The sequence below is a fragment of the Perca fluviatilis genome, chromosome 22 (genome assembly GCF_010015445.1).
Source record: "Perca fluviatilis chromosome 22, GENO_Pfluv_1.0, whole genome shotgun sequence".
NCBI lineage: Eukaryota > Metazoa > Chordata > Actinopteri > Perciformes > Percidae > Perca > Perca fluviatilis.
Genome location: NC_053133.1, coordinates 19315408 through 19331711, shown reverse-complemented (window position 1 = coordinate 19331711; position 16304 = coordinate 19315408). Strand labels below are relative to the sequence as shown.

At 41.0% G+C, this 16304-nt stretch overlaps 1 protein-coding gene and 1 long non-coding RNA gene across 3 annotated transcripts; both read left to right on the top strand.

Annotated features, from left to right (window-relative positions):
• Positions 1-1157: 1157 nt before the first annotated feature.
• Positions 1158-16129, top strand: ankha (ANKH inorganic pyrophosphate transport regulator a). 2 transcript variants are annotated; one of them, XM_039789932.1, is made up of 12 exons: positions 1158-1253; positions 2366-2582; positions 2833-2951; positions 3235-3318; positions 3432-3602; positions 3790-3924; positions 4642-4734; positions 4819-4911; positions 9500-9629; positions 9738-9861; positions 10054-10153; positions 15208-16129. In XM_039789932.1, exons 1-12 carry the CDS (start codon positions 1158-1160, stop codon positions 15343-15345), a joined length of 1500 nt encoding a protein of 499 aa, XP_039645866.1. In that variant the 3' UTR covers positions 15346-16129. The 2 variants fall into 2 exon arrangements, with proteins under 2 accessions (XP_039645866.1, XP_039645869.1); XM_039789935.1 differs by lacking the exon at positions 15208-16129 and adding an exon at positions 14403-14458.
• Positions 14485-15058, top strand: LOC120552156. Its single transcript, XR_005637963.1, has 2 exons — positions 14485-14527; positions 14948-15058. It is a non-coding gene; the product is annotated as an uncharacterized LOC120552156 (long non-coding RNA).
• Positions 16130-16304: the final 175 nt, after the last annotated feature.

Below are 16304 nucleotides of genomic sequence, written 5' to 3'. Positions count from 1 at the left end.
AGTCTAAATGGCCAAGCTGACATTTTATCACAAAATTTTGTCAAATACATGTGTGACAGAAAGATGCTTACAGGTAAGGAGAAATGTACCTAATTTCGTTTTGCCATGCGGTGATGTTTATGCTTATCTACACTGTTGTTGTTCTTTTCTCAAATTTGATGTGTTGTTAAGTATTTGCAATAAAAATCATTAAAATGTCATATTGAAACACATTGTTCTTGCTTTGTCCACCAGGGGTCAGGTTTTCACTAGATATTGCCATATCAGGGCTTGTTTATTCTAAATATAATTGCTGTCCTTAAAAGAGGGGTACAATGTAAACAAAACAACAACAAAAAAATACTTGTATTATGGGACCATGCTATCTTTCTGTGTGAAGATACATTTGTAACATTTAGGTCTATGAGGGTTTTCGACCATGCAAATCTCAGTTTCATTCAATCTTTGTACCAGAATCCAGTTAAATTGTGCCCAGTTTTTGGCGTAAATAAAAAAAATGATATCCCCACCCCAAAAGGGATGTTTATTCACCATGACATGCCAGTTAAATCAATAGCCTGCCTAGTCAGAACACTATATGCTGCTTAAGGTAAACACATTATGCAGTCCTGTGTGTACAGGCAGCAATAATAAAAGCGAGGTTTACTTGCTGATGATGTCACGGCCGGGATGCCTGGCACACGTGCAGGCAGCAGTTGGTTCCAGCCTCGGGGAGGGTCGTCAACAACGGGACTGCGTAGCACAGGCGCAGTCAAATGCGTAACGTTAGCTAGAAAACTAATCCAACCAGATTCGGATTATTGCTTAAATCCAAACCTCTACCGTCGGATACCGTGGGACGCTTCCTCTCTCAAATTCGGCGCTGTTTTGATGTCACCTTGCGTCTCCCCCCACCCCCTTGATGATGATTTGCGAGGAAGATGCGCCTGTCTGAAATTTCCGTTGACCTTCTCCTCAGCTCAGCAGCATCGAAGTATTGTGTGAAGCGCTGCCGCTACAGGAGCGCCCCGGCTCCTGCCGCTGCCTCACTTAACCTTCCTTTTCTCGCTAGAAATACAGGTGCTTTGACTGCCTTCTAGCCGCTAGCTCTTTGATTTCATTTTTAATCAATCAAGACCGAGGCAGATGCCCCTCGCTCTGTCATCCCGGCTTCTACTATGGTGGATTTTCCATCTCTCAGTCCTTACTGGCCTCTCATCCGCTTTCTGGTGCCTTTGGCGATCACCAATGTTGCCATCGACCTCGGGGAACAGGTAACGTTGTCGTTGTTGTTTTGCTAGCGGTGTTTTTCGCTCAATAATGGCAAGCTCAAGACCGTAGCTTTGGCTTTTGCTAGCAGCGGCTAACGGTTTTAAGGTTTTTTTTTATTCCGCCGCCGGGAGAATAATGTTTAAGTGTGTCCACCGCTGCTGTTGCCGAGCAGCAGTTTTTAAGCGCCAGAGCACACTGACACCGTTTGTCCGACTTACACTGAACCGTATTTTGTCAGTTTAAAGACGCTTGGCTTGTGTTGTAGCTAGAGCTAATTTAGCTGGCAGGCTGAGAGGCACTGTGAAGACATCCATTAGGTTTGTATATACATTATTCAGGAGGAGAGGGAGGCCCTTGTTTATTCTGAGGAGAATTTTTCGTCACTTCTGTCTTCAAATGCATTGGGCTAACGTTACTGCGGATTTTATTTATTATCCAGCCTGTCTTAAAAAAGCAGCACACTACCTTCCTGCGATTTGACATTTGATAAATCAGAATCAGGCCTGTTTGTAGATCATGGCGGATCATGTATACAGATTAAACGCACGCCCTGGCATTTTATTTTCTTTAACGTTAGCTGTCATATTTTCCTGCTTGGTCATTTCCTGTCCTTTCTCAGCAACATGACTGGTCTGGTGGCTGCCCTCTCCAAAGAGACTTTAAGCACATAGTTTGAGATTACCAAAAAAACGCATTGTGGCTGGGAGATGTTAGGATTAGCTTATGTAATGTCTCTGTTAGCTGGTATAAATAGCACATAGTCCTGCAAAGGAAAAGGGCAGCAGTAGTAGTGGTTCTGAATGGAAATAATTCTTGGATACAGTGTTGTGGGTGTTTCCTGTGTAGAAATGATGGTAACGTAATGCTTTGCACTAGTCAAAGGTCTCATGTTTTATTGTGTCTGTAAAGCACATGCAGGTATTCATTTTAATGCAGGGCTGTGGTGGAGTACCATCTGGTCAGAGATAAAGTTAGGCTAAGTCATGGTCATGTGGGCTGGTCACACTGCCACACTGAACTTCTCTCCCCCCCCTCCACCCTCCCTCCCTCATGTGCTGTCTCATTCCCCTGATACCTCACCCTCTCCACACCAACCCCACAATATCTTTTCCAGGCCCTCAACAGGGGCATAGCCACAGTCAAAGAGGATGCAATTGAAATGCTGGCCAGCTATGGCCTGGCCTACTCCCTGATGAAGTTCTTCACCGGACCCATGAGCGACTTCAAGAATGTTGGTTTGGTGTTTGTCAACAGCAAGAGGGACCGGAGGAAGGCTGTGTTCTGCATGGTGACGGCCGGGGTCATCGCGTTCGTCCTTCACATCTTGATAGGTGTGTGTTTAAGGATTGTTTGTGCACATGGGATAACATGCTGTGCTTAAACCGCATCCTGTGAAAGTGTGGTTTTTGGTATTTGTGGCAAACCTTAAGTTTTATTATTGTAGCACCCTCTGACAGCTTTTTTTCTGGGGAAGATCACACCTCCATCACACTTCTTCTGCTGCTCAAAACAATAAAAATAGGGTAGAAATTATCTCCTTAACCTCTACTCACCTGTAGCTTTCTCTTTTTCCCTCTATAGCTTACACGGATTTAGGATACTACATCATTAATAAGCTCCACCATGTGGACGAATCTGTGGGGCACAAGACAAGAAAGGCGTTCTTATACCTGGCTGCATTTCCTTTGTTGGATGCAATGGTGAGTGTGCAGTATAGCAGTATTATTCTACATTAATAGTCAAGCATTTTGTCACGCAATCATGGATTTTAACTGACCTAGAAATTGTTGGTTTTTAATCTTCTGTCCATGCTGGCTCCAAGTGATAGTGTTTTCCCTGCTTCAAAGTTTAGCTTTCTTCCATTATATATAGCCTGTCATCCAGCTGTGGTTGAAAAAAAAAAAATGCCCAAAATAGTCTTTGTTTTTAGTTTAAAGCTTGGTGTCTTGGGATAACACTTCTGTCCATTGTTCTGTTCTGAAGGCGTGGATTCATGCAGGGATACTTCTCAAGCACAAGTACAGCGTCATAGTAGGCTCAGCCTCAATATCTGATGTTGTGGCCCAGGTAATGAGATCCATCACTTTTTTTTAATTTAATGCAGAAGGCAACAGTTGAATAGTTGGAAGAAAGTTTTGTAGTTGATTTTTTATGTTTATCTTCACTGTTCTTTCCTGCAGATTGTGTTCGTGGCCATTCTCCTCCACAGTAACCTAGAATGTGTGGAGCCTTTACTTATCCCGATCCTTTCCCTGTATATGGGTGCCTTGGTCCGTTTCACCATTGTCGGTATGGGTTACTACTGTAAAATTCACGACAACATCCCAGACTCCAGTGGACTTGATGTGGGCGTAAGTGCTACCTTTTTTTATTGTTAAACTTAGTTAGTTATTGTTAAAGTTTTCCTCTGTAAGAAAAAAAAATATATATATATATCAAAAATAAATAAGGGGTATGGACCTGAACTAAAGGCACAATGGAGTTAGTTGAATCTCGTCTTTTTTGTTTTGTTTTTGGGATATGTCTTGATCCCTGCAGGGTGATGCCACTATCAAAAAGATGCTGATTTTCTGGTGGCCCCTGGCCCTCATCCTGGCCACTCAGCGTATCAGCCGACCCATCGTCAACCTTTTTGTGTCTCGCGACCTCAAGGGGACCTCTGATGCCACAGAGGTGTGTATATCAGGAATTCGATTCGCCACACATATCTGAGCTGCTCCTCTAGAAAGCATTTTCCTATCATTCTTTACATTGACTGTCATGTATGATTAGGAATACATCACGTTATGTCATTTGCATTTAATCTGGATGTTATTAATAAAGCTGCCACAAATTACTTGATAGTAATACTAGTATAATTACAGACTGTTGTTCGACATCAGACTTTATAGCTTTTTGAAGCCACTGGACAAATTTTTCTCTCAAGTTATTGCAGATGAAAAGCCAGATGCTAACAAACTCCATCTGGAGCTTTCTGGCTTACAGCGACCCTAACTTCTAGAGACAATACAGAAAGCTGTTTACCAGAATGAACTGGAAATCATTGACAACACTGACTGCCAGTGGTTTAGGTGATTCACCACGTTCATGTGGAACTCAGGGCATAATTGCACTGAGTGAAAACAATCCTACATGGTCCTACTGTTCCTGTGTGAAGCCTGACAATGCCCGTTGTTGTTTGGGACACAATGACAAGCTCAAGGCTGTTATCCAATCATAAACTTGTGAAAAGCTGCACGCCGCTGGGAAAGTGAGAGACACGTGTTGCTTTCCTATCTGCTATTGTTAGATACCGGTCATTTATTTAGCAGTGTGTGCTGCGTGTGGTATTTTGAACATTAAAGTGGTGGCATGCTGATGACTTATAGCTGCCTGTCGTTGTCATTCCAGGCTGTGGCTGTCCTCACGGCCACATACCCTGTGGGTCACATGCCCTACGGTTGGTTAACCGAACTGAGAGCAGTGTACCCTGCCTTTGACAAGGTAATCCAAACTCCCATTACTAGTGTTTGTTGCTGTGGTAACAGTTTATCGTTAACACCACTAATATTGCTCTCTTATTAACAGAACAATCCCAGCAACAAGATGAACGCCGGCACCCCTGTCACCAAGTCCCATATCAAAAAGTTTACATCCTGCTGTGTAGCTCTGTCACTCACGGTAAGATGTTTTTTTTCAGGCACTTAATTTGACCCTCATGATATAGAATGAATTAGCTCAGAAAGAAGGTGAGGTTAACAGTTTGTTTTAATGGTCTGTGTGGAAACAGTCCTGAACGTCTGGCTGGAATTTGAGGAAAAATGAATGCGGTTTGGAGGTGAAACAATGAATCAAATGACAGAAAATTAATCAGCAACAATTTTGAAACTCAATCCATGGTTTTAGTCCATTATTAAACAAAACTGGCAACATTTTTGGCTCTTTTTTAGATTTGAGCATTAACATCTGAGAGAAGTGAAAGTCGCAGCCTTTAAGAGTTTTACTCAAATAAGAGAAACAAAATCCTCTTTTTTAAGGCTTGCTGTAGTGTAGACACCGTGTTATTCAAACATCTAGACCATCTCTTGTAGTTGATAAAGATAGCACAAAGTTCCAGTATTTACTTTCATAATAGGCAGTCCTACATTTGCAGTGTATTTGTGTATGCACATGCTGATAAAAAAAGATTAAAACACCACCAGCAGGCAAAACATACCATCTCTGCTATGTTTACCTTTTTCTAATCCTGCTGTACCACAGGTTAAAAGATACAGAGTGTAGTCAGGGTTCACTTCCATGACTGACAGAACCAGTCCAGTGTTATGCAGAAACAAGTTTGACAATGCTTTTGCAAAGCTTGCCAAAGGCAATTCCAAATGCCAAAGGTTTTCCACTAAATCGTTTCTGAACTCGAAAAACAAAGGCAAAACTCAGGAGTTCTAGAAAAGATCCGACATTTAAGTTATTTATGCCTGTACAGCTGTACACTAAAGTTCAAAGGGATAGGGGTACACAGCTTGGATGCATGTCGATCTTTTTTCCTAACTTTGGAACTTAGGAGAGGGAGTAGGTTGGTGAAGAGGCTAATGCGCTTTTTTTCCCCCACCCTAACCCAGCTTTAAGAGCTTAATAAAATAGGCATTCACGTAAAACATATCAGTTAACACATTCCAAAAGCCTCTCGCAGGTGTACTTTTTAAGCAATGAGTGCTGCAGCCACACTATGTACGCTGCTGCTCAGTGCTTTTGTTTTTCAGAAAAGTGTTTGAATAATAATGCCAACAGATCCGCAAAAACTCTGAATGATCCAGGCTATTATATTATAGGCTTTGTATTTGCCCTCTACTTGGTGTTGAAACAATGAAGTGATCTTCTGTAAAGTAAAAAAGGAGCAGTTAGTTGTCGTAACAGCCCGGATAAGAAAAACAGGAAGTTTGTGGCCAAGGTTGGGTCTTTTAGGAGGAGGAGGAGTAGGAGGAAGAGAGTGGCACACCAGATGTGGAATCCTAGAGCTGTAAAAATGTACAGTATGTGGGGGTGTGTGCTCGACACAGCACAACAGGCAGATACATATACAAATACAAGCTGACAGCCCTCATGTCAAGACTTGTTCTGATTACGCATGAAGGAAGACAACCGAATGAAAAACAGCTGAGGAGGCAGGCGAAAGTATATTTGAGAAAGGAACGGCGTAATGTTCTGTAACAAATAATTTAATCTTATGAAAACAGACTTGTGTTTAGGATGTCGAGGCAGTGAGTGTGGAGAAACCGCAGCTGATTCAGGGGAGACGGCGGTTTAACTTTAGCCAAACAAATTTGTGATAATGATAGATGGTAAGGCGATACCAACAGAAATCTATTCCTATATTTTGGTTCAAGGGATCAAAAACCACATCAATGGCTTTTCTGCACAATTCATAATTTCCTACTACATGTCTAATTCTTTTAGAAGAGTGAGATGGTGAAATGTTGATGGGATTACTCTGGGCAGGTTTTGTTTCAGTGTATTAAAAATATTCTAGAGCTTTCATCTTGTACTGTGTGTCATACATTCTCTTACATGTCTTATATTTTCTCTTCATTTTCTGTTGAGAAAAAATAAGAGAAGTCAACTCCAGATGCACAAAACATTCTTAACCATCCAAATCTGCCCTTACCCAAGTGTGCTGAATGATCAATCCGACTCAATCATAATTGTTTGTTTATTAGCATAGGTAACGCCCCCCTAAACATTATATAAGAGCCGGTGTTGTGCCGTGTGCAAATGCTCTGGCACGCGCCCAAGAATTGGAGAGATGCCACCAAACAGGCTGTAAAAAGAAAAACCTTAGCAGTTGTGAAATCGACTTACTGTTAAACTTAAAGTAAACATGTGGTTTTCCAGAGTGTAAGTACAGTAGAAACCCAGCTTAAACATAATCATCTAATATATAGAATATCATTTAAATTTGATTATATGATATTCATGCATTTTATTTTTTTTTTATGTTCCTGAAATTGTTTCCTAGCGTTGAACAATTAATTTGTGGACTGTGAGAACTTATCTTGGTAGTGCTTTCAATCTCTCGTAAAATTAAGAACACAAAATTTAGAAAAAATCCTGGATACGAACAAAAATAAGGACATTTGTCTGTATATTGTTTGCTGCATGAGGCTGAATGTCAGCAGCATAAGATACATTTATTATTATTTTTATTTATTTATGCATTTGGCAGATGCTTTTTGTCCATTGCAACATCCAATTTATTCTTAGAGCGATAGAGTTCAATGTGGTTTTCTATCATACGTTTTGAGGTAACATTCAGTATGTTTACATGCACACCAATATTCCACTATTATTGTGAATATGACCATATTCTGAATTTGATACAGGTCACTAGGGCTGAACAATTTTGGAAAATAATGTAATTGCGATTTTTAATTTTTTTTTTTCCACCAATATTGCGATTGTGATTTAATATGCAAATTTTTTTTTAAGCTCTTTGTCTTCTGTATTATTCAACAAAGACGAGCAAAAAATCATTGTATAGTATGAACAACACAAGATTAGATAGATTAAACAAACTGTTCTTTCAAGTGAGGATGAAATTAGGTGATGCATGAATTCATATGAATGACATCTTTTATTTAACTACTTCAGTCACAGTAGTATATTGAGCACTGACCAAGCCTTGTGTAAACATTCATATGAAAGTCAGAAACAAATCACACAAACTAAAGTGCAGATTGCAGAAACCAAACAGCAAACCGTTTGCAAGGCTGGAGACATAACCCCGATAAGAAGGAGAAACACAGCTACTTTTAAACATTATCGAAGACTTGTATATGTGTGGCCGGGTTGGCTCAGTTGGTAGAGCAGGTGCACATTTACATTGATTCATGCCTCAGTGCAGAGGTCCAGGGTTCGAGTCCAACCTGTGATGATTTCCTGCAGGTCTTCCCCCTCTCTCTCCCCTTTCTCACCTAGCTGTCCTGTCCATTAAAGGCGGAAAAGCCCAAAAAATAATCTTAACCCTTGTGTTGTCTTCGGGTCACATTGACCCGTTTTAAATTTTTTTTTTATATCAGAAAATATGGGACATAGAAATAAGCGCTGAAAGTGTGTAGAAGAAATTTAAAACGTTGGGAAAAAGCCCAAAAAAAAAAAAAACTGTAGAAAAAAAAAAAGGCGTCGAAAAAAAAAGGTTGACGGGAAGACAACACGAGGGTTAAAAAAAAAAAAAGAGAGAGCTGGGTGTTATCAGCATAGCAATGGTAAGAAAAACCATGTGAGTGGATAATCAGACCAAGGGAGGTGGTGTATATTGATGCCTGGTTCAGATATGGTGGACAGGATGATGATGTGGCTGAGGCTGCCGACAGACAGATCCTGCAAGATGAGACCTCAGGGTTTCTATTGCTGACTGCAGTAACTTCTGTTCAACTAGATATTTATATTATCCTGACGGAGGAAATCTGAGACTGAGACGTGATGAAAAACTTTGCATAGGAAAGGTAGTAGCGAGACCAGCCTGAAGTTTTCAACCTAAAATGGGTTTAGGATTGGCTTTTTCAACTGCTGTTGGAGAGTAAATAACAATACACAAAATCTTTGACCACAGCTGATTGCATGGTATTCAAATTAGGAATGGTTTTAATAGAGGGGATAATTTGGGTGAATTTCCATCTGTCGTAAATTAGAAAGCCTGTCTCACCTCCTCGTCCAGATGCCCAAGCAGAAAGCATGATTGGTGGAAAGCGCAGCTGGAGTAGTAGTATTTTTTTTTTTTTTTTTTGGAAGTATCCAGGTTTCAGTGTGCAAAAGTGTATAATATGTGACTGGACAGCAAAGACAGGGATTAAATCAGCTTCATCGACAGCAGCCTGTTAGTTCCACAGACCTATTTCCCAAAATATTCTGGAAAAACACCGTTATGGATCTTAAGGCCCCCTGGTGCTTGTTGGGACTGAAAACAGAATTATTTATGTTCAGATCAGACCGGTTTAAACTTATGTTTAACACTCCCTAAAGTGCTTAGAATACAGTAATGGCTTTGAGATGCTTTGGTCATGTTGCACGGGCCTCTGCAACTGCTTCTAGAAACAATAATATTGTGTAGCCATGTGTTTGCTCACTCGCGTGTTTTATGTGAGCTTCAAAGGCCCACATTCAATCTGAAACCCCTCGAGTTAATGAACTAATGAAATCTAATGAGGCGTGCCGGGCGACTCTATTGTGACGCAGCGAACGCAGAAATTAATTTAGCTTTTGTTCATTTTGTGTCCAGCTTTGCTTTGTGGTGTTTTGGACTCCTAACATATCCGAGAAGATCCTGGTTGATGTCATTGGAGTGGAGTACGCTTTCGCTGAGCTGTGTGTGGTCCCGCTCAAAATTTTCTCCTTTTTTCCCGTGCCAGGTAAGACACTAGATTAGATGTTTCAGCTGCATTTTCCTTCCTGCTGTGGCTTTAGCCGGGGCGTAGCTCGGACCAGTGGGGTGATGTTTCCACTTTGTGTGTTTGCAGTGACGGTTCGGGCTCATTTGACTGGATGGCTCATGACCCTGAAAAAGACCTTTGTGCTGGCCCCCAGCTCGGTTCTCCGCATCATTGTCCTCATCACCAGTCTAGTTGTGCTGCCTTATATGGGGTAAGTCAACACTTCAGAGAACAACGTCAGGGTCACACAGGTCAGCACTGTGACTCAGGCTTACCGTGGTATTTCATACGGTATTGTGTGTTATTCTGGTAAAATGTTCTTCTTTATTTTTTCCTCCCTGACAAGATCAAACAGGAGAATGATTCACTTCCACACTTCTAAAATAATCCTTTTGTATTTCAGGGTTCACGGGGCCACGCTCGGGGTTGGTTCCCTTCTGGCCGGCTTCATAGGGGAGTCGACAATGGTTGCCATAGCAGCATGCTATGTTTATCGACAACAGGTGAGCACACTTGGGTTGAGGTCACTGCAAACATGAAAGTACACACCTTTTATTCTGTGCTTTCTGCAAAATCCATCAGAAACCATGTTTAACCAGGTGTGTCCTTCACTTCTGGCTTATGGCCATCCTGTTTAGTTTGAATAGAGATGTAACTGAAACTAATCCATTATGAATACATGCAAGAAAAAATATAAAACCTTCAACTCAGGACAGCTATAATCTACAGTAAGCATTATGGGTGTGGATGCACTTATGGTAAAAAACGGGGACAATAACAGCAATCAAATTAGTGAGAGTCAGCGTTTAAGTGAAAAGTGTTTGATTACAATATAAATAAAAAGGTTCACAAAAAGGTGGAGGAGGATGGGACCTGGAGGTTGTGCCAAACCAATGGAATTGATAACAACTAGGCCTAACTCATCTCTAACAAAACCTAGCCTGCTTATCTAACAAAGGTACTTCACAAATGCATGTACAGGGTTGACACTGACCACTAGACCTGGTGTATCTAGGCCAAGTTTTACATTTTTTTTTTTACTATGTTCAAAGTTTCACCACAAAGCAACCTAAGCTCAGGCAGCAGGAAGATCAGACAGAGTGTGAACTCCTCAGCTGCGCTGTTTTGATTGAGGGCCCCGAATGTTAATTGGCTTGGGGCCCGTTTCAAGAAGAAGGTTTAAAGGTTCCATGGCATGAAAATTTCACTTTATGAGGTTTTTTAACATTAAAGTGATGGTTCAGAGTAATGTCACCCTAGGGTCCTTTGCACCATGACCTCGAGCCAAACACCCCCCCCAAAAAGCTTTTTTCACCTGGGTCTAACATTGGGAGAGTTAGCGTAGAGTAGCGTTATCAGCTGAATAGCTTAGCGCAGGGGCTAATGAATCCAGTGATGTATCTCGTAAATGACCCCACTAATAATGCCCGAAATGATACCAAACTTCTACACTAGTACAACTAGGTTATTTACTCATAAAACGATGGATTGGAAAGTTTGTAAGTACACCACAAGTTTATGTAAATAACACTTGCCTGCTGGCTTCTACTCTCTGCTGTTGCTGCTGCTGCTGCCTGCAGTAAGACTAGTGGTTAGGGCCGTCTACAAATTACAACACCGAAAAGAGATGCAACCAAAATATGTATTAATTTAATGATTAAATAAGGTAATGTCTCCAAACTTACCTCAATGATTACTTGTCTCCTGCTAGTTATACTACAGCACTTACTTTAAAAAAAAGTTAAATTAATAAATATTTTTGTTGCATCTCTTTTCGGTGTTGTAATTTGTAGACAGCCCTAAGCACTCTTACTGCCCGGTAGGTAGCAGCAGCAGCAGAGACGAGAAGCCAACAGGCAAGTGTTATTTACATACACTTCTGGTGTACTTACAAACTTTCCAATCCATCGTTTTATGAGTACATAACCTATATGTACTAGTGTAGACGTTTGGTATCATTTCGGGCATTATTAGTGGGGTCATTTACGAGATACATCACTGGATCCATTAGCCTCTGCGCTAAGCTATTCAGCTGATAACGCTACTCTACGCTAACTCTCCCAATGTTAGACCCAGGTGAAAAAAGCTTCTGGGGGGGTGTTTGGCTCGAGGTCATGGTGCAAAGGACCTTAGGGTGACATTAGTCCAAACCATCACTTTAATATGAGTCTTCCCCCCCCCCCCCCATCCTGCTCTGCCTTTGAGAAAATGAAAGCTCAGATGGGCCGATCTGGAATCTTCCCTATATGACATCATAAGGGGAAAGGTTACCTCCCCTTTCTCTGCACGCCCAGAGAGAGAGAGAGAGAGAGAGAGAGAGAGAGAGAGAGAGAGAGAGAGAGAGAGAGAGAGAGAGAGAGAGAGAGAGAGAGAAAAAAGTGGCAGTTGGTCAAGGTCACACCCCCACCCTCAACCTTGCTCCCCCCCTCCTCCTCAATAGCTTTAGACACAGAAATGGCACATACTAAGGAAAGCTCATTGTGGGACTGGCTCTAGTGGCTGTAGTTCTGCACCCAGGCTGAATTTTGGGAAAGACACTTCAGATACAGTATTAGGGGACCAGTAAGGCCTATATAAAAGCATCCTGTCATGGGACCTTTAACAAACTCTGAGTCTTTCCCTGAGATGGGAAACTGAGTTTTTGGTTCCAGAACAGCTGATTTTAATTGGTTCAATCAACTCAGAGTAGGTTCACTCAGAGGTAAGCGTGTGCACAACCACAATAAAAAGGCACCATGAATGGAGCCATGATACGATTCACCATGGTAACAACCACAAACAAACTGGTCAGCGGAAATACTCATGCTCACATACAGCAAGTTTGAACATTCATTTTGTGAAAAAAGCGATATAGCAGCTGCTGCAAAAGAGAATTAGCGTGGGAGAAAATTGCTGCTGGAGTCAATGCGTAACCTCTAATATAGTGTATTAATTAATATTTAATCATAAGTATAATATTACTGGTGAAACTGTATTGAAACTATTATCTATTTAATTTAGGTGCAATCCTGTGGGCGAAAACGTCCTACGCCTACTATTTCCATTCTGAGGCTGCAGCACCATCATTAACAGAATTATAATTATAATTATATATATATATATATATATATATATATATATATATATATATATATATATATATATATATATATATATATATATATATATATATAATCTTTTATTTCAAAGGGTTTACATCATTCACCTGTAATACTGTGGAACTCCTTTTTAATGGCTCTTACTGGTTTGTGTCCAGGGAACACTACAAAAACGTTTCAAAGCGAGTCATTGACGGCGCTTTGCTACATTGGCTTTACTAATATGCGCCGCATCACCAATGTTATAAAGAAAACTGCCGTTTGCAAAAAAAAACGTAATACGACACAAATAATCTGCTGGGATGTAGAGCATGTCCACGATGGGTGAGGTTAGTGATATGAGGACGGATAAGGTTATGTAGGCTACATAACTGATAGACTTGGGAAGAAAAACGATACCGCTCAAATAGGTAGGCTAGTGTCTGGAAATGAAAATTAGGGGTGAGCAAAAAAATAAAAATAAAAAAATCAATTCACATTCAAATTGCGGTTCAAGCTCTACAGATTTCTAAATCAATTCATATTTAAAAGTTATTTTTAAATTGTATACTCAGCAAAAAAAGAAACGTCCTGTCATTTTCAACTGCTTTTATATTTTAAGCAAACTTAACATGCAAATATTTGCATGAACATTAAAAGATTTAACAACTAAGACATAAACTGAACAATTTTCACAGACATGTGACTAACAGAAATGGAATAATGTGTCCCTGAATAAAGGGGTCAAAATCAAAAGTAGCCCTCAGTATCTGGTGTGGCCACCAGCTGCATTAAGTACTGCAGTGCATCTCCTCCTCATGTACTGCACCAGACTGGCCACTTGTTGCGGTTGTTGTTGCCATCCTGTACCTGTCCCGCAGGGTGTGATATTGGGATGTACCGATCCTATGCAGGTGTTGTTACACGTGGTCTGCCACTGCGAGGACCATCAGCTGTGCTTCCTGTCTCCCTGTAGCGCTGTCTTAGGCGTCTCACAGTAGTGACATTGCAATGTATTGCCCTGGCCACATCTGCTGTCCTCAAGGCACGTTCACACACATTAGCAGGGACCCTGGGCGTCTTTGGTGTTTTTCAGAATCAGTATAAGGTCTCTTACTTTCCAAATTGTCTTTTAACTGTAACCTTAATTGCCTACCGCCTGCAAGCTGTTAGTCTTTTTAACTGTTCAACAGGTGCATGCTCATTATTTGTTTATGGTTTATTGAACAAGCATGGAAAACATTGTTTAAACCCTTTACAATGAAGATCTCTAAAGTTATCTTAAAGTATCTTTAAAATAGTGTCCTGAAAAAGGGGCGTTTCTTTTTTTGCTGAGTTTGTCTACTGCAATCAGAGGGAAAGAAACATTTACATACTGCGAATTGTTTTTTTTGTTTTTTTTTAAATCGAGAATCATTTTTGAATCGAATCTTGAGCCTGAAAATCCATATCGAATCGTGAGATTTCCTGAATCGTGCACCCGTAATGAAAATGCACCTGAAGCCGGGGCCTCAATATCATCTCCCGACGTATGTTTAACTCCCTGCGAAGCAATACAGCTTCTTCATCAACGGGATCGTCGACAAAAGGAAATGCCATGTTTTGAGAAAAAAAAAAATGTTTTATGGTCTGCCTAACAGTTATATAAACCAACCCTGTTTTTTTATTCATGCAGATAACTGGCTAAAATGTGCCTGATACAGACTGAATGAATGAATGAGGAAATGAGAGAGCGCTGTGTCAGAGGGAGGAGACTGAGAGAAACTCGAAGTTTATTGAAGAAAACCTGCTCCCGACCAGGTTAGGTTCACAGACTCAGTTACCATAGTAACTGACTCTGAGGTTAAGTTACCTCTCTTTCTGAAACGGGCTGGAGTTCCCCCTCTCTCTCTCAGGTTTGATTAACCTCCCTTTCTGAAACAGAAAAGCCAGAGTTTCCCTCATCTCTGGGTTAACAAACTGTTTTCACTAAACCTGCTTTCTGAAACGGGCCCCAGCTCAAAACCTACGGGGACCAATGACATGCATGACTGGGCGGCACATTCGGTGGAAAACAATCGTCATTTTAGCACCTGGAAAGAAAACGGGGGAGGGAAAGGGAAGCAGGAGTGAAGACAACAGGCATTTTGCCAGCGCCACTCTGTGTGGCATTTAACACCTAGTTTGAAAAGTACTGTAATCACAGTCAAGTCTTCTAAATATTCCAATTTGTATTTCCAGTTTGTAATTGGTTAGCGCTGATAACCAGAAGCATAAGAGGTTATTGGATTCAGGAGGCAATGCAAGCTCCTAAATACTTCCATGTTCACATGAGGACTATTACTCACCCAGGTATACGGTATTCTTCCATTATGAAGCTTATTAAGTATTTAGATTAGCACAATGGTTGTGCTGCAATTTCTGGCAAATGCTAGTTCTTCTTTCCCAGTCACCTTTTAAAGATGCTGTGGTTTTCATTTATTTTTGTGCCATCTCTGCAGAAAAATACTGAGATGTCCAATGAGCTGGTGGCGGAGGGCGAGGACTCTGCTCCGATGAGAGAGGTGTGCGCCAGGACTCCGATGGATGCCATCGAGGAGCTCCAGGAGGAGGAGGAGGATGAGGAGGAACAGGAGTGAACTTTGACTGCAGGCGATGGTAAAGCCGACCTCTATGTGGAACTTTGCTGAAGAAGATACTGCCGAGTGTTACAGTGCTGGAGAGGAGAGAGGACCCGAGTATGGTTTGGTTTCAGAGGTTCTCCCATCAGACTAAACTTCGAATAAGAGTGACGAGGTCTTCTTCACGTCGACCTACACCCCATTAAAACGCACACTGTAAAGAAAGCCATGCACCTCCAAGTGTTCATTCATCTGTGTAAATACCGTTTTGTCTTCCGACCTTTTTCTTAGTTTTTATAGTTGCACCATCGCATCAGCCGGTGTAATGACCACTTTCATGGGTTTACTGGTAAACAAGGGAAAACGACACAGGACAACTTTTTCTCCTCAGCAGCAAGAATCAAACGTCTGTCGAGTGGTAGTGGAGTTGCCAAAATACAGAGTTCATTATTTTATGTTATTTTATCAAGATAAGGCGGCAAAGGCCTTGCTTGAATTCAAATATAGAAATGTTGTGGGACTTGTTGGGTTGTGCAATCGTATTTTACATACAACGGTGTACAGATTGTTTTATATAGGTAATGCAACGTGTATATTTAATAGCCCAGAGGGGTCAGGAATCCCTCGTTATATCATTGCTTGTGTTACAGAATACAATTATGATTGTTCACTTTTCATGCAGTCTGGGAGTCCATCTACTTTTGTTTTGCCAAGCATTTTCCTGGTAGTATTCAGACTGTCGTACGTATTGTATATACTGTATAGGCATTCTTATTTGGCAAATAAATTGCTTTATTACTAACCCTCGTCTTTTGTTGACATTGGCTCAGGTCAGGTCCCTCAGACCCCACTGCTGTATGTGTAAAATAATAGTAATTGCAAAATCAACCATTTTTCCCCCTTGAAATATTGTCTCTTTGACACAAAAAATAGTTTTGCACATTTGATGGTGACAAAATACAGAGATGACCAAATAA